General features: G+C 29.0%; 1 protein-coding gene across 1 annotated transcript; it reads left to right on the top strand.

Moving 5' to 3' along the window:
- Positions 1–14,976: 14,976 nt before the first annotated feature.
- LOC109191274 lies at positions 14,977–16,491 on the top strand. The gene is made up of 2 exons (XM_019341864.1): positions 14,977–15,236; positions 16,015–16,491. Exons 1-2 carry the CDS (start codon positions 15,038–15,040, stop codon positions 16,266–16,268), a joined length of 453 nt encoding a protein of 150 aa, XP_019197409.1. The 5' UTR covers positions 14,977–15,037; the 3' UTR covers positions 16,269–16,491.
- The last annotated feature ends 3,311 nt before the right edge of the window (positions 16,492–19,802 follow it).

Here is a 19,802-nt window from a genome sequence, read left to right as displayed (position 1 = left end):
TTTATTTTGTAGGAAAGAGATTGAAGCAAAATAGCTATGAAACAATGCCTTTGGTTTACTAGAGGGATCATAGATCAACATACTGTTTTAGCTCGGTGGAAAAAAATACTTTTCCTCACAATCTTAAGAATATTAAAGAATTAATCTAATAAGTAATAATATTTATATTTCACCAATTTAAGATAGAGTCAGCATTCAAAAAAAAATAATAATAATAAGTAAACGAACTTTAATCCACATTAAATTAAAGTAGTATACAACAACACTTTCTGAAAGGCACTGCTGGAAAAATGGTGTTTCCGTCCAATTTTTCAACCATCTAGAAAAGTGGACGGTAAATTAATTTTTTTTCTAAATTATTGAACACCATATTGAATGATCAGAATGCAGACAGTATTTCCGACAACTCTCAAATGGTGGTAGAAAATGTTATGGCCTTTATTTTTTAATTTGTCTTTGACGAGTTTCCAACCATCAAGGTCGAAAGTCTTGACAAAACTGGACTCCAATAATAAATTTTAATATAAAAGGAGCCCTCTAATAAATAAATTTCACCGGATAGCAGGTTACCATCAATTTTAGCAGGTTACGTGCTTACGTAGCAGTTGAGTTGACATTTTTAATATTTTTTAATGAATTTTAATAATAAATAGAAAAAAAAATTGAAATAAAAATAAAATAAAACGACGGGTGGCCAGCCACCCCGCCCCTTTTTTTTTTTTTTTTTTTTTTCAAATGATGAAGAAGATGACATACACTCAAACCCTAATGTTTCAAGTCAGAATGAGAAATTAGACTCCATTTCTGCTCCGAAGCTGGCAGATTCCTCTAAGCCTGGTATTTTCAGTTGCAATTCTTTTTTGTAAAGTGACGTTTATCTTTTATCAAATTGAATGATACATTGAGTAATTTCAGCAGACAATAGAAGGGAGAAGTATTTGAGGCTTCTTACACAAAATTTTATTAAGCTCTTCCTCTGCACTAATGTAAGTTGAGTTATGATTTCAAAAGTTTGGAAGACCTCCATCAATAAATTGAAGTAATGGTCTTAAATTTAAAATTGAGTTTGGAAAATTATTCTGCATCTGTTTTTGACAAGCCACATAATTTGTACATTTAGTTAGATTTGCTTTGTCATTACTCTTGTAATTTTTTTCTTTTTTTTTTGAGAAAATTTCAATTTTGGTCATATGATTATAGAGACTTTGTTAATTTTAGCACATGAATTTCAAAAGTGTCAATTTAGTACCTTGCGTATGTAATTTTTGTCAATTTTGGTCACTCCGGCCTTTTACCAGAATTCAAAAGACGATTTTGCCCCTCAAATTATAAACTAAATGAAGAATTAAGTTTTTCCGGTGAAATTTGACAGACAATTTAACCGGAGTGACCAAAATTGATAAAAATTGCATAGTCAAGGTACTACATTGACACTTTTGAAAATCGGGTGCTGAAATTAACAAAGCCCCTATAGTCATATGACCTCTTTGTAATTTCTTATTTATGTGGTATTGCAGGTTGCTCGGGGGATTGAATTAGAAGTTAAATTCCAGAATTTCAGATTTTAACTTGTTTTACATTTTCAACGGTATATTCATGAAAGAATTATCATCAAGCGTATGAAATTTGTATATGTTTTTCAGCAAATATATATGTTTTAATATATATATATATATATATATATATATTCATTTCACTACAGAATGAATTTTTTTTATTGACTACGTCCAGTTTTCCGACCACCAAAGTGGTCGAAAAATCTGGACATACTCGACTATTCTCCTAGTCATTTTTTTCGACGGCCTTAGAAAAGTGGTCGCTATTTCAGACTATTTCGCTGGTGGTTGAAAATAACGAGGGGAATTTTTTCGGATATCCAAATTGGTCAGAAAAGAGATCGGATCAAGCGTTTTCGACCTAATTAAGGCCATTTCCGACCACTTCTAGGTGGTTGAAAATCTGTAGATTTCCAACCGTGAAGGTAGGTGGAACATGACTCTTTCAAAAATATTAATAATAATAATATTATTATTATTATTAACCAAACATACTTATCGGAACATTATAAAAGTACAAATTATTTGATTTCACAAATAAAATATTTGATATTCTAATAATAGTTTATTTCATTTTTGAATTGTTCTTAGATTTATAGGTGTCACTCTATTTTTAGTTTTTTTTTTTTTTTAAAAAAAAAACATACATTGTTTGTTTCTTATAATCAAAATTTAAAAAGTAGTGAACAATTATTTTATTTTTTCATAATAAAAATAATAGTTTACCATTTTCGTATAGCAGTAATAATTTAAAACGATTAATGTAATTATCTTTATTTTATTTTTAATTAATGGTGGGTCAATTCATGAGCATCCAGGAAACCACATCAGAGTGGGAGAAATAAGAGGGAAAGTTCACAAGGGGAAAATTGTTGTATAATCAAACAGCCGGGCGAAGGAAAATATAGAGAATGGAGAGGGATTTTCTTATTCATCTTCATGAGCCATTCTTATGGCAAGATATATATATATATATATACCACATCAGAGTGGGAGAAATAAGAGGGAAAGTTCACAAGGGGAAAATTGTTGTATAATCAAACAGCCGGGCGAAGGAAAATATAGAGAATGGAGAGGGATTTTCTTATTCATCTTCATGAGCCATTCTTATGGCAAGATATATATATATATATATATATATATATATATATATATATATATATATATATATATATATAAGGTAAGAGTAAATATGTACTAAATTGAAATAAGTATATCAGTTACAAATACAACTGTTACAAAGATGGATAATAATGTCCACAATAATATTTCTTTATAACACTCCCCATTAGACATTATTCGATATGATTCTGCCTTGTAAAAACTTGCTAGGAAAATCATGTGGAAAAACCTAGACAAATAGTATAAGGATTAATATTTGATGCACTGTCGGTGTATAGATGCTATACACCAGCGGTGAATGAGGAGGTGACACATCATTAAAAAATAATATCAATATTAATAAAGTCTTTTTTTGCAAAATATCTAAGACTTGAATAATTTTAGAAAACTCTTTTAGGAATAAGGGTCAAATAGGCCATTGAACTGCACCTAATAATACAATTAGGCCACTGAACCCAAAAAACCAACAATTGAGTCCCTAAACTAACCAATTCCTAACAATTCATCCAATTTGAAGGTTTCTAACAGGTCAACAACCAAATTAATTATTTTTTAAAAAATAAAATTTAAAAATTAATTATTAAAATTAAAAAAAAAAAAAAAAAAAAAAACAGAAACTGCCGGAGACGAAGAGTTTCTTCGTCTCCGGCCATGGGGACGAAGAAGGTTTCTTCATCCCCATGGCTGGAGACGAAGAAACTCTTCGTCTCCGGCCGTGGAGACGAAGAGTTTCTTCGTCTCCGGCAATGGAGACAAAGAGTTCTCCGGCCGTGGAGACGAAGAAACTGGCCGGAGACGAAGAAGTTTCTTCGTCTCCGGCCGTTTCTGTTTTTTTTTTTTTTTTTTTTAAATTACTTAAATAATTAATTTTTAAATTTTATTTTTTAAAAAATAATTAATTTGGGAGGATGACTTGTTAACCTGTTGGAAACCTACAAATTGGAAGATTTGTTTGAAATTGGTTAGTTTAGGGACCCGATTGTTGATTTTTTAAGTTCAGTGGCCTAATTGCATTATCTTGTGCAGTTCGATGGCCTATTTGACCCTTATTCCTATTTTTAATTAACAAAATATATCTACTTTCCTAAACATATTTATTACTTTACTAATTATCTAATTATTAATAATTTTGAATTAATATTAATATCCACCGATTAACCTGTTAATGATCAAAGACAGATATGACATAATCTACTTCTACTATCTACTATACTAATAAGAGTCCAAGAGAGTTAGGCCTATAATGGGTAGAAAAAATGGCGGTCACAGATTTTAATCAAATGAATGGCCCAGATTAATTAAAAGATTGATCAGATTTAAATTTTACACTAAAATTTCTTAAAATACTCACACATCGTTACTAATTCCGTTAAAATTTTAAGAATTGCCGTTAGTTCACCGTTAACTTACTCATTGATTTCAATAAAAAAAAGGTCTTAGGTTCGAACCTCATCCCAATCAAAGTTGGCATAATTAGTACTCTATTTTACTCTTATTAAATTATATATATAAATAATAATTTAGTACTTACAACAAAAAATAATACATATGCATTTCTTTAATTTAGAATTATGTGTCCACAATGCCTTTATTAAAAAAAAAATTATTCATTATCAATCAATTAAATAAGAGAAATAATTTTATTAGTTATATTGTCTTTATTTTTCTTCAATATAAAAATTCTTTATATTCAAATTTATTAATTGATTATATTCGCTACATTATCCTTACAATGTCTTCATTCAGTGAAATTTTTTTTTTATTAATTATCAATAAATTAATTAAAAGAAATATTTTCATTAGTTATATTGTCTTTATTTTTCTCAAATGTAAAAATTCTTACGTTCAAATTCATCAATTGATTATATTCACTACATTATCTATTATCTTTTTTGTGCACTATTTTTCTAATTAAATATCAAAGTTATAATACAAAATAATGCTATATATTTATTTACCAAGTATTTTATTAATACCATGAAAAAATTAAAAAAAATATAATTAATAAAGTCAACCATATTAACTACTTGAGAGATTTTGTGACAACGAGAGTATTCAAATCACACAATAAATTGAAGTGAGAACTACCTCGTAATGTCCTTGTTTGACAATCAGCAGTTAGCGGTTAGCGGATTTGACCAGCGAATTTATTTAATTATTAACATTGGGTAGAAAAAATGACCGCCAAATTATTAAAATCAAATGAATGGTTCATATTGTTCAGGTTTTAATTTTTTCTTTTAAGATTTTCTAATTTATCCTTAATTATATGATTATCCATTTAACTTTTCCGTTAATTCACCGTTAGTCTAATTCTAATATTAAAGTCTAATATAGAATTATAACTACACCATTAATCTAATTCTAATATTAAAGTCTTAATAGAACTTAACCACAAATCCTAATGCCGGAATCTCCTCAAACAATATTAGTATATATTTAATATTTTATGTCATAATTTTTATTTGTTCTCCCTTATGTCCCGTATTTGGTTTCAACGATACCTATACAATTATTTTATTGACAATTATAATCAATCTTGACTATATTATCTTGCATTTGTAAACTTAGAATTACTTATTTAACCCACACGGGCTTAGCTCAATGGTTTAGTGGGTAGTATTTGGGAGAAGAGACGAAGGTTTGAACCTCGGCGGCGGCAGTGCGGGAATTATGTCCAAAGTGGGCAGATTCCTTGTGCGTATCAGCATTTGGCCCTGTCTGCTGAACCATTGAGTCACCGTTACAACTTCCCACAATGCTCTGTCAGGTCGGAGTGTGGGGGGCCCTTGGGGTTGGGGACTCAACCTTTGGGAGAAGAATTACCTATTTAAATACGCAAATTCAACCTTCAATTATCTATGCATGAACAATTTCAATATAATCCTGTCTTAATATACTTTAAAGTACTTATTTTTAAAAAAAGTATTGGGCATTATCCCAATCGCGCAATGCGCGTAAAAACCTAGTATGTATATATATATATATATATATATATATATATATATATATATATATATATATATATATATATATATATATATATATATATATATATATATATATAATAAACATAATAAGCCTCAATTAAGGTTATATCCTTGATTTATGTCCCTCTTTTTGTATGCAAATAAAGGTGTACATTTTACTTTAAATGTTGTACATTCTAATGTTATTAGACAAAACTACCCTTACACCGTTATAACACCGTTAGTTTTTAATTCTAAGATTGATAACACATCATTATTACCATACACCTATATCTATCATATCTTTTTCCTTTTTGTAATTATTATTTTATTAAAATCATTATATATTAATTTAATACTTAATTATATTTTAATTAAATTTCTATAAATGATAAATTATATATGTGTGTGTACAAAATACATATATTATTTGTGTATATATAATTAAAATTAAAATTTTTAATTATTTGTATTTATCAATGTTTTAATATTGGGCATAAATTTTCGCGCATCGCGCGTACAAAATACTAGTACTATTGATAAACAGGACATGGAAACTGATTAAATATGGAAACAATAAAATTAAATAAATTAAATTTCTAATATATAATTAAATTTCTATTCTTTTTTGGACATTAAAATTAAAGAATTCTAAATTAAGAATTCTAATTGATATGTACAAATAAATTTCTAAATTATTATATTTATAATTATGAATTTTTTAATTTTAATTAACAAAAATCATCAATAATTTTAATTAACAAAAATCATCAAATTTTGTATATCTATCTTAACCCCTAAATCTATTTAAACCCCTAAACTCTTAAATTTAAATTACAACCTTAGTCACAATTAGTAACAATTGCAACATCTTGTAAGAATATATATTCATCAAAATCTAATTTTTTTCTGTCAATATACTATCTGTTAATATATATTCTTAATTTAGAATTCTTTAATTTTAATGTCCAAAAAAGAATAGAAATTTAATTATATATTAGAAATTTAATTTATTTAATTTTATTGTTTCCATATTTAATCAGTTTCCATGTCATGTTTATCAATAGTATTATGTCATATCTGTCTTTGATCATTAACAGGTTAATCGGTGGATATTAATATTAATTCAAAATAATTAATAATTAGATAATTAGTAAAGTAATAAATATGTTTAGGAAAATAGATATATTTTGTTAATTAGAAATAAAAGAGTTTCCTAAAATTATTCAAGTCTGAGATATTTTGTAAAAAAGGACATGATTAATATTGATATTATTTTTTAATGATGTGTCACTTCCTCATTCACCGCTGGTGTATAGCATCTATACACCGACGGTGCATCAAATATTAATCCATAGTATAAAGTATATATTCATGCATCATTAAAAATTTTACTAGGAAAACCACGTGGGAAAAAACCTAGTTGAAGAAAAGAGTACATAATATTTGTAAATCATATATTGTACTGATTGCCTCATTAAAAACCTTAACTTAAGAAAACTCTGTGGGAAAAACTTAGTTAAGGGAAAAAGAGTACAACCATAAGCCTTCAGGGCACAATCTGCATAATCTTCAGGATTTTGGGGTCTGTCCATTTAAGCAATTATTTTGCAACTTTTTCCCATTTACATTATTATATCATACTCATGCCTCGTTAAAAACCTCACTAGAAAACCCAGTGGGAAAAGCTAGTTGAGGAAAATAGTATATGGATGTATGTATATTCTTGTTTTAGATTAGTTTTCTCATTAAAAACCTTAAGCTAAGGAAACCCAGTAGGGAAAAAGCTTAGCTAAAGAAAAGAGTACAATCATTAGTCGTCAAGACCCAATCTTCAGGATTGATTCATGTAAAATGATACTCCCCCTCAAGATAACAATCTTTAAGTCCCATACATTAAATTTCCAAAATGTATAGAGGAATTTTGTAAATCCACATGTACAACTGTCAATGGAATGAATATACTTTATAATAATTCCGTGACTCTTCTGGAGCTCACGTGAGTATAATATTAACAACATAATATCTAGTCAAAGGGACTTTATAATAATTTCGTGACTCTTTTGGAGCTCACGTGAGTATAATATTGACAACATAATATCTAGTCAAAGGGATTTCATCATTTGTACAACACAAACTTTATTGTCCCTTTATTAGGCAATGAGGGTAAATATAGTACGACCAGTTTTAGAATTTGACATTATGAGGATACAAAAATAATAGCCAGTACCCAAGTAGCCCATTATATATTGACTTACTAGTGTATAAAAATTCTTTAAGGAAAAACTCTATCTTCAGGTTGAGATAATACTTATAGCTTTCACAAGCTTTTTATTTCAAAAAATCCCAGTCTTTAAACATGAACTGACATCATCAAGCTCTTTATATATTTCATTGACGTTTACACCATCAATATTAACTGAGATAATATATAAGTCCATTATCAACTCTTTATTGAACACATAATGATACATAGTATTCCTTCTACATGAGGATAATAATCTCATTCGCAACTCTTTAAAGAGTAAATAATGGCACATAATAATACTTAAATAAATCCTCATTTCGGAAAATATAAATCCATCAGGGATTTCTCAAAAATAAATTTAACTGCATATCTAAATTTATTATTCTGCCAATTGTATTATGTAGCGGAACTTAATGCCATTTACCGTGGGAGAGTATATTTGATTAAAATCAATTAAGGGTCTCTGCGTGAACCCATAGGCTACAAACTCGCTTCATCACCTCATTATTCTTATTTCTCTTTCATGCACACACCCATTTGTAACCTTCAGGGTAAAAGCTCAAATGGTTTATTGTTATAAAGAGAATTATTCATTTTAGCAAGTCGAGCTATGCCTTAATTGCTCCTTTATATGTTAAATAGGTATGACACTTCCGGTGCCTAACTCTGGATCCAGATTATCATATAACGGAGCAATTTGTAATGGCAATTGTGTTGTCGACAACTATAACCTTTTTATAAATGCCTCCCATATTTATAAAAGTTAATGACAATTTTTTAAAACAACCAGATTCTAGACATTTTCCAAAGATATTTTGATTTGGTCATTCCGCATCCCTAGTATTACGTTTGTTTGTTGCACCTATAAATTTTACTAGGGTTTCTCGTCATCTGGACGAGCGTCTTCAGAACTAACTTATTCAATGCTATTTTAAGAGTGACAATGTTTCTGTACTAGATCTAGTATAATGGTTCTTATTTCTTACACCGATGGATTTTCTATACTTCTGGTATCAAGGAGTATCGATATATTTATTTGTCCAGGTTGGGGAAGGTACATGAGACCTAGTCACTCTTTTATGATCAGTATGATAAATAGATGTATTTGGCAGATTATTTACTAATATCGCAAATATATCATCTTCTGAACTTCCAGCTCAGTCTAACTAGTACATGATTTAAATAATGAAGATATTTTCATTTTATGAAATTTCTTGGCATTCTATTAAATTTGAACTCTTATCTACCCATAATGCCGAGAAACGATCTTCATTAATTAAGTATACAGTCAGCGTACCTAAGGATATGTATTGGTCTCCTATCATGGGCTCTTGGTATTAATTAATCAAGAGACATAGGCTTCTTTGGTAGCCTTTTTAGAGGTATGCTGTGGTGGTAATATATTGAAAGAGATTGCGCACTATAAATAATAACACAGATAGGGAAATGTTTATTTTGAAACCATGTACTAGGTATAACAATCCTTGAGGGATTGGTTTGTAATAATATGCAATGAGTTAGACTTGGGTATAAAAAACTTGACTCATAGTAACGTCATAGCAATCCTTCGGGGATTAATGGGATAGGTGGACCATTTTTGGTCAAGAATTCATTGTCAAGGTTCATCCTAAATGATGGCGTACAGAATTAAAGTCCTTAATTTACCTTCTGGGCAAATAATTATACAAAAAAAAATGCTATAAATTTAAATATCATATACACAAATCTCATGTCAAAGAGTTTTTATAACAGAAACTAGTATTGTAAATAGGTCATAGCCATTAATTGTTATCACATCAAAATCTCAATTGAGTCATGCACCTCCATTGGATAAAGAGTATCGTGTTTGGTAAACATGAGCTATGGCATGACAAGGGATATTCTATTAATTCATAAATTAGAAAAATGAAGAAATACTGTTCGCCGAAGGATAACGAGCACATGTTCGTTGCCGGGCCCATTTATTCCTATTTCGGGGAGTAAAAAACAGCATTATTCCAAGCAAGCTCTCATTTTATCTCATAGTTTCATACGAGCATGAAAACATCACAAAATGGCCAGATATACAAGCTGAAAATGACAAAAATTTTCAGAATTTTGACCTGGATTGCAGAATTTTATGGGGAAAAACGGTAACACTTTTTGACACAAAATTTTGAAGATATGTATTTCAGCAAGTCTAGAACGTACATAAAAATTTTCATGCCAATCCAAGGTCTAGAAGTATTTTTCGCAAAATTTTCCCCAAAACCACGCCAGACAGAAAATTAACTGGCAACATACTGCCAAAAATTTTACAGAATTTTCTAGGATAACTGGAGCATATTTTCAACAAAAACTTTTATAGATATCAAATAACACAAGTTTAGGTTCTCCAGGAAAAATTTCATGCCAAAAGGAGTTCAAGAAGTATTTTTCAAGAATTTTATTTTCAAACTGCGCCGGTCAAAATTTTCAGGCAGTGATTACTATGTAAAAAAAATTCACAATTTGTTTGCTTCAGGCAAACCAGCATGATGTGAGTCAATTTTGACTTTTGGAGAGTAGCATAGCATTAGAAATAGAATTTGCAAACTTCATTCATGAGCCATTAGTCACCTTAAAGATCAATCCACATTCAGGGTCTTCCAAACCTTATTAAAAAAAATAGCCCAATGACCAAACACTTAGCTTAATTTTGTCATGTACTACTACTGGAGTTCAATGTGACAAACTGACAATCATAACTGACGGGCAAGATAACGAGTGACAGATAAATTAGTGCTCTTGGTTTACCTTCTGGGCAAAATTATATAAAAAAATTAGGTACTATCATTTCGTTTAAATACTTAGATTTGAGATCTATTTCAATGCCAAGACTCATGTAAAAGGAAAAAAAAATAAAGACTAGCACCATAAATAAGCTTAAACTTGGACAAATAATTAATTGACTTCTAAATAAGTACCAAGTCAATTTTTATTAGGAGATTGTCCTATAGTGCTGTTTATATTCTAATTAGTGTTATGACTTGTAGCCTTCTGGGCAATGCTATGTCTAAAAATTCAAGCTATAATAAAATGTGAGATTAATCTCAACATATACACGACGTATAGCAAATAATTAATTGCCAACAGGAAAATAACAAATTCAAGCCTAATCAAGATAGTATATGCTCAAATTTCCAAGGAGCATTAGCTGACTATAATCCATGTTTCTTCCCTCATTGTTTTCGTAGCAGCAAAAAAAAAACCCAACTTGAATACATTTACATTATGCAGTAGGGAATGTTCAATTACATAAAGAATTAGCATGCGCAGTCATCATAGTTGAACTTTGCACATGACTAGCATTAAATTTATATTATTATTAGCATCAGAAAACAAACTGGACTAATACTGTATGCATGAGTCATGTCCAAATTAAACCCGTTTTGCAGTCCCAAAACCATTGCCAACAAAAGGCACCCGTGTTGATAACGTGTTGTATAATTAAACAGCAGGGCGAAGGAAAATACAGAGAATGGAGAGGGATCTTCTCATTTATCTTCATGAGCCATTCTTATGGCAAGATACATATATACAAGGTAAGAGTAAATATGTACTAAATTGAAATAAGTATATCAGTTACAAATACAACTGTTACAAAGATGGATAATAATGTCCACAATAATATTTCTTTATAACAAAAATATCATTTTCCATAAAAAAAAAAAAAAGTAATGTTTTAAAACTTCAATGAAATTTAAACTAAAAAAAAAAAACATAATTGAAGATATCTTTCAATTAATTTTACAATATGAGTCAAAATTCGCAAAGGTGTGGCCTAGGATGAATTCAGATTAGTCAAATTAAACCAAATAAAATGAATCAAATCTACCACTAAGAGTCAAAATTTGTCAATATATTGTGTTCCAAATTATGCTATAGCGTAGGATGAGAAAGTATATGAACAAATACTACATTGTAATAGAGTCAGCAGCATTCAAAAAAATATATATATTAAACTAGCATTTTGTATGCGCGATGTGCGAAAATTCATGCCCAATATTAAAATATTGATAAATATAAATTATTAAAAATTATAATTTGAATTATATATACACAAATAATATATGTATTTTGTACATACATATATAATTTATCATTCATAGAAATTTAATTAAAATATAATTAAACATTAAATTAATATATAATGATTTTAACAAAATGATAATTAAAAAATAGAAAAAAGATATGATAGATATAGGTGTATGGTAATAACGATGTGTTATCAATTTTAGAATTAAAAACTAACGGTGTAAGGGTAGTTTTGTCTAATAATATTGAAATGTACAACATTTAAAATAAAATGTACACATTTATTTGCATACAAAAAGAGAGACATAAATCAAAGATATAACTTTAATTGAGGCTTATTATGTTTTTAGATTAGTTTTTTTTTCTTTAATAATTTTGAAGTTATTTTGTAGTTGCAGAAAGTTCGTACTCCGATCCATGCAGCTTCGAAATCAAAAGGGACGAGGACAATCAATTTAAGGACGAGGAGAAGCAATTTAAGGATTTCATGGACAAGCTAAGCAATTTAAGGACTTCAAGGACAAACTCTGTAAGGACGAGCACAAGCTTTGTAAGGACGAGCCAAAATAGAGTTTATAAGTATACTAGTTTTTTACGGGCATTGCGCGATTGAGATAATGCCCAATGTTTTTTTTTATAAGTACTTTAAAGTGTATCAAGGCAAGATTATATTAGAATTGTTCATGCATAGATAATTGAATGTTAAATTTGCATATTTAAATAGGCAATTCTAAGTTTACAAATGCAAAATAATATAGTCAAGATTGATTATAATTGTTAATAAAATAATTGTATAGGTACAGTTGAAACCAAATATGGGACATAAGGGAGAGCAAATAAAAATTAGGGCATAAAATATTAAATATATACTAATATTGAAGAACTAACTGCTGATTGCCAATATGATTGGCTTAATTATATTTTTTATTTTTTAAAACAATTATTATTATTATTATTATTATTATTATTATTATTATTATTATTAAATATATGTATACCCTTAGGTCATGTAATTACATGTTAATCTAAACAACTAATTTTTTCAAATATCTTTTTACCAATCGTTGATATAATTCGCTGGTCAAATTCGCTAATATAATCCGTTAACGATAACCGCTAACTGCTGATTGTCAAACGAGGACATTGTGAGGTAGTTCTTACTTCAATTTGTTGTATGATTTGAATACCTCTTTGTCAATAAATCCCTCAAATAGTTAATATGATTGGCTTTATTAATTATATTTTTTTAATTTTTTCATGGTATTAATAAAATACTTGGTAAATAAATATATAGCATTATTTTGTATTATAACTTTGATATTTAATTAAAAAATAGTGCACAAAAAAGATAATAGACAATATAGTGAATATAATCAATTGATGGATTTAAATTTAAAGAATTTTTACATTGGAGAAATATAAAGACAATATAACTAATAAAATTATTTCTCTTAATTAATTAATTGATAATGAATAATTTTTTTAATAAAGACATTGTACGGACAATGTAGCGAATATAATCAATTGATGAATTTGAATGTAAAGAATTTTTATATTGGAGAAAAATAAATACAATATAACTAATGAAATTATTTCTCTTATTTAATTTATTGATAATGAATAATTTTATTTGAATAAAGACATTGTAGACACATAATTTTAAATTAAAGATATGCATATGTATTATTTTTTGTTGTAGCTACTAAATTATTATTTAATTTAATAGGAGTAAAATATAGTACTAATTATGCCAACTTTGATTGGGATGAAGTTCGAACCTAAGACCTTTCTTATTGAAATCAATGAGTAAGTTAATGGTGGACTAACAGAAATTAACAGAAAAGATAATATTTAACGGAAAAGTTAACGAATAATCATATTCATTAAGGATAAATTAAGAAATTTTAAGGAAATATTAAAATCTGATCAATCTGAGCCATTAATTTGATTAAAAAATTTGGCCGTCATTTTTTCTACCAATTATAGGCCTAACTCTCTTGAGCTCTTATTAGTATAGTAGATATATATATATATATATATATATATATATATATATATATATATATATATATATATATATATATATATATAATAGGTATAACATTCCACCACAAAATAATCACCAGTTATAGCCTCATAAAATTCCATAATTTACCACTAAATACCACGCACCAAGTCAATGAGGAAGAAAAAATATCCAGCAAGAGTCATTATGTACTTCGGCTGCAGTGACCAAAAAAATCAATCAGAGACCAACCCAGTTGGCTCGAGGTCAATCCAATTTTTTTAAAAAAATATTAATAGTGATATGAGTGTTTTATAATATGTTTTCTATTCAAACTATTTTACCTAATTAATTATATTTCATATTTTTTTGATTTTTTAAATTTCATTTTGATATATTTTAATTTTCACCCTAATTAACAATATTTATGACTTGACCACTAAGTATTATTTTTCAAAATATCTCATTAATTTTTAATCTTTCGCCCCCACTGCCGAAGATTCCTGAATCCGCCCCTAGAAATGAGGGCTCTATTTATAGTCGAGAAAATATAACTTCCACCCTACTATAAATAAATAATTATTTAGGATGAATAGTAAGAGTTTATCCAAAATGAACATTGTATTGTATCCACTTTCAAGATTCTATTATTATATTTATATTTAATATTTAATTATAATTATAATTATAATTATTTAACTTCAAATATTAAAAAAAAAAAAAAAACTTAGTAAAATTTAAAAAAATAAATTAAATATATTGAATTGTGGAAGCTGTGGAGCTGCATGCGCTGAAGATGAGAGGAAGCTAAGGTGATCTGATGAGGGAGAGATTATTGAATTGAGTGGAAGAGGAAGAAGCAGTAAAGCAATGAATTAAGGAAGACCAATGAATTAATTTAAGGAATTGAAGACCAAGCCAGATCCACATTTAATTAATTAAAGCATCATATTATCCTAAAACAACGCAACACAACTAACCCTTAGCTTTAACTATAAATATAATACCATTTCCCATCCATAATCATCAACCTTAACTTAAGGAATTGAAAAAAAACACCAAACAATATATATAAACAACAATGGCGGCTGCCCAGAAGTTGTTGGTTGCAGTGTCGTTTCTGGTGTGCATCTTTGTCTCCGCCGAGGAAGAGCCTGACCTTGATAAGATTTACCGGGCATGCTTCGATCCTTGCATTTCCGGTTGCGTAGACGGAGGAGAAGACATCTTCTTCTGCGATAAAAGTTGTGACGCCAAATGTAAAACCAAGGCGTATGATGGTATATATATCTATCTATCTACTATAGCCAAAGAGAGTTAGGCATATACTGGGTAGAAAAAATGACTAAGTTTTATATTCACTACATTGTTTTTATTTTTATTTTTTTTTTTGCATTATTTTTTAATGCTATATATTTATTTACTAAGTATTTTATTAATACCATGAAGAAATTAAAAAAAATATATATATATATAATTAATAAAGCCAACCATATTAACTACTTAGGGATTTTGTGACAAAAAGAGTATTCAAATCACACAAGAAATTAAAGTGAGAACTACCTCGTAATGTCTTTGTTTGACAAAACATTGGGTAGAAAAAATGATCGCCAAATTATTAAATCAAATGAATTGTTTAGATTTTTTATTTCTTAAATTTTCTAATTTGTCCTTAATTATATGATTATTCATTAATTTTTAAATACCGTTAATTCCTGTTAGTTTAATTCTAATATTAAAGTCTAATATAAAATTATAACTACACCATTAATCTAATTCTAATATTAAAGTCTTAATAGTTTTTATTTGATCTCTCTTATGTCCCGTAAAACATCAAGTATTATATAAAAGATAAATTATATAACTACACCATTGATCTCACTTTGATCCAATTTGACTCCATCCCGCCCATCAAGATCCTGAATTGGATTAGTTTGATTGGGCCTGTAAAAGATAAATTATATAAAAATACCTTCCTAAACATAATTTATGATGTGTTCTCACTTATATATTATTAGTTTTTTTTTTTCCTATAATAATTTTGAGGTTATTTTGTAGAAGTAGAAGGTGCGGCGAGGAAAAAAGGAGGAGGTTGGGGAGGTTGGGGAGGAGGTTGGTTCCCTTTTAAGGTTCCAAGTCAGGCCGAGGACGATCAATTTAAGAATTTAAAGGAGAAGCTATTTAAGGACTTCATGGACAAGCATTGTAAGGCCGTGATGGATAAGCAATGTAAGGACGAGGACCAGAAATGTAAGGACGAACAGAAGCTCTGTAAAAACGACGAGCAGAAGTTCGTTAAGGACGAGGCCTAAGGACGAGGACAAACAACTTATGGACGGGGTAAAAACTTAGAAGAATAATAAAGTAATAAGGACGGAGTAAAAATCTAGAAGAATAATAAATCAATATATTATATTTAATGTAAAATCTGTATTTGAAGTGTTAAGATCATATTTTGAGATAGTGATGATTTTTCTGTCACCCGTATCATGTAAAGACTATATATCATTTTTTAATAGTTGAAAGTGAAGCTCATGTTTCGCGTTCAAATTGAATATATAATCAAGAAGTAGTGAATAATTATTTGATTTTTTCTCATATTAAAAATAATATTTTATCATTTTCATATAGCACTAATAATTTAAAATTAATGTTTAAAAACTTCAATGATATCTAAACTAATAAAAACATAATTGAAGATATCTTTCAATTAATTTTACAATAAGAAAATGATGAAAATATTATACATGTTTAAAAAGATCAAAATATTATTTATTTAATTATAATATGATCATATGTTTAAATTAATTAATTATAAATGCATGTCTGCAAATTATATTACACTAGTTTGATTTTATTTTCACAGCAAAATTTACTAATATTTATTGTTGATGATCATGGATCTTACAAAATGCAATGAAATCCCCCTTCACTCTCTTCTTTAGTATTATTACAGCAAATTTTGAAGTACTATTATGATAATATATTAATATTAAAATTTAAAACACATATATGTTCCATACTTCCATGCACCTCATAGCATTATTTTGTATTATAACTTTGATATTTAATTAGAAAAATAGTGCACAAAAAGATAATAAATAATGTAGTGAATATAATCAATTGATGAATTTGAATGTAAAAATTTTTACATTTGAGAAAAATAAAGACAATATAACTAATGAAAATATTTCTTTTAATTAATTTATTGATAATTAATAATTTTTTTTTCACTGAATAAAGACATTGTAAGGATAATGTAGCGAATATAATCAATTAATAAATTTGAATATAAAAAATTTTTATATTGAAGAAAAGCAAAAAATATTTTTAATAATGACGGTCGATGAATAGCACGATTGGTAATGAGGAAATAAGTAAACGAAATTTAATCCTCATTAAATAATTAAAGTAGTACATGGAACTAACAACACTTTCTCTAAAAGGGTAGGTAGAATATGTCGTGAAAAACCTCAATAGAAAAATTCAGTGAGAAAAAACTAGTTGAGGAAAAGAGTATAAAAAAAAAAAAAAAAAAAAAAAAAAAAAAAAAACCAAAGAAAAGAGTACAAAAAAAAAAACAATAGAGAAAATCTATTGATTAAAAAAATCAATAGAAAATAATATCAAAACTTAATTAGAAGAAAAAGAGTACATCTATTAATTTTCAAGACCAATAAATAAAAATCTTCAAATATCACACATAAAAATACCTTCTTAAAAATAATTTTTCAAATCTCACACATAAAAATACCTTTGTGTAGAAAGGGATTTTGTAAACAAATCTTCTAGATTGTCACAACAGTGAATATCTTGTACAATAATCTAATGACTCTTCTAGAGCATGGGTTAATTTTAGCGCTATGCTTTGCCAAAATATTATTTAACATACCCATATATAATTTGTGCAACACAAGCGTTATTTTCCTCGAATAAAACATTGGGGACGGGGTAAAATCAAGACTTGCATTAAGGGAATCAAACAAAATAGCTTGCTAGTACCTAAATAGCCTATCTAAACCACATATTCGTTTCTCACATAAAAATCAAAATTTCTATAACTCAAAGATATTGAAGGATATGTTAAACCCTATTTCAACATTCATTGTAGGAGGAGCGCTAAGTGCTGCTAGCAATTTCATCCCAAAAATACGGCATGTTGCGATTATAGAACTTATGGTACCGGTCTTAAAGTGATGCTCCAACAACAATGAAATAATAGAAATTTGGTCATAATGTATCTTTATTATCCTCTTCGAGTCTAAACGGTTCCTTATCTACTTCAAGAGATTGGACAACTGCTAGTGTGATAAGTAAATGATACTTATCCATATATACAAAACATCCTCAAGTCGTTTTTCAATGTAGGCTAACTAGTTTGTAATATTCCTTTACGGGGCGTTTGGTTGGAGGGAGGGAATTACATGGGAAATGAATTACAATTCCATGGGAGATGAATTACTGGGAATAAAGTGAAAATTTAAATTCCAGTGTTTGGTTTACAGGAATAAAATTACTGGGAATTTCAATTCCAATGTTTGGTATACATGATAATTGAAAGGGAATAAGTAGTTTAAAGTCCAAAATGCTCATTGTTGTTGTTAGGCATCAATTTTAGGTTTAAAAAGGAGATGTGTAATTTTGTCTCATCATTATCTTTTTTCTTCCTAAAATCCATGGAATTAAAATCCTAAGGGGGGACATGGGATTTTTTTTGAAAATCAACCAAAATGATTGTATTAATGAATCAAAGCTACAATAGAGTCAGGAGGGATAAAATCCCAATACATAGATTGGTCCTGTGAAAAAGCTAAACAAGCTAAAGTATGAGCATGCAAATTAACATGCCTAGAAACATAACTTAATGAGCAATAATTAAATAAAGCCATAGATACCCTACATTGGTACACCACGACCCCAACATAGGATAATATAGACATTGATTCCTGGCGTATAACATTCCGAAGCTCTGTACAATCCGTGAGGAGATCCACTGTTGTTACGTTTTTCTCCAACACCCAGGATAGGGCCTCCTTACAGGCTAGTGCCTCCGCCATAAGTGGCGAAAAAACATACCGACAGCTTTCCACTTCGTGCCACCAAAAATGAGCCTTCCGGCGATAGCAGCACCACGCCGAAGGTCGCCTCCCCAGTGGCCTGCCAAAATCCCGCGTCCATGTAGCATCTCGGCCTGCCGTGATCCGCACTCATTGACGCTGCAACCGGGACGGGTTGAGGGGGCTGAATGTTGGCTTGCCGATACGAGCTCAAGGCAACCGCCGCCCTCGTCCATACGCTGATGGGATGTGGGGGGGCGCCATCCCAAACCGCTGAATTGCGGCTCCTCCATAATTGGTACAACACTGCTATCATGATCCACATTGTTCGTCTGTCAATATTGTAAGTACACTTGTTAGCCATGTTGGGAATGAGTTGGTAATAATATTTGTGATAGGTAGATGTGAAACATTCCAAACAAGCCTAGAATATTCACAGGTAACTAATGCATGCATAATATCTTCATGAGCCAAACCACACATTTGACATGTTGGATCCATCTCCACTCTCTTTATAATCAAATTAGTAGTTGTGGGGAGAATATCACATTTGCCCTCCACAAGAATGTCTTCCATTTTGGAGGGACCTTCATCTTCCATATAGTAGTCCATTTATAAAAATTCTCCGGGGCATGCTCATAATTCCCCATAATATTTCTGTAGGCATTCTTTACCATATAAATCCCTTTGGGATCACCAAGCCAATACCATGAGTCCTCATAATCCGGGCTTACAGGAATTTTAAGTATACTATTCACATCCTCAGCACTAAATAAATCAGCCAGAATA

This window comes from Ipomoea nil, unplaced genomic scaffold, assembly GCF_001879475.1.
Source record: "Ipomoea nil cultivar Tokyo-kokei standard unplaced genomic scaffold, Asagao_1.1 scaffold1619, whole genome shotgun sequence".
Lineage (NCBI taxonomy): Eukaryota > Viridiplantae > Streptophyta > Magnoliopsida > Solanales > Convolvulaceae > Ipomoea > Ipomoea nil.
The sequence above is the reverse complement of the archived record's forward strand: the minus strand, read 5'-3'. Positions and strand labels throughout refer to the sequence as shown.

Coding starts and splice junctions, on each gene's coding strand:
- LOC109191274 (XM_019341864.1), top strand. CDS start 15,038: ATGGCGGCTGCCCAGAAGTTGTTGGTTGCAGTGTCGTTTCTGGTGTGC. Junction 15,237..16,014: donor TAAAACCAAGGCGTATGATG/GTATATATATCT, acceptor GTTATTTTGTAG/AAGTAGAAGGTGCGGCGAGG.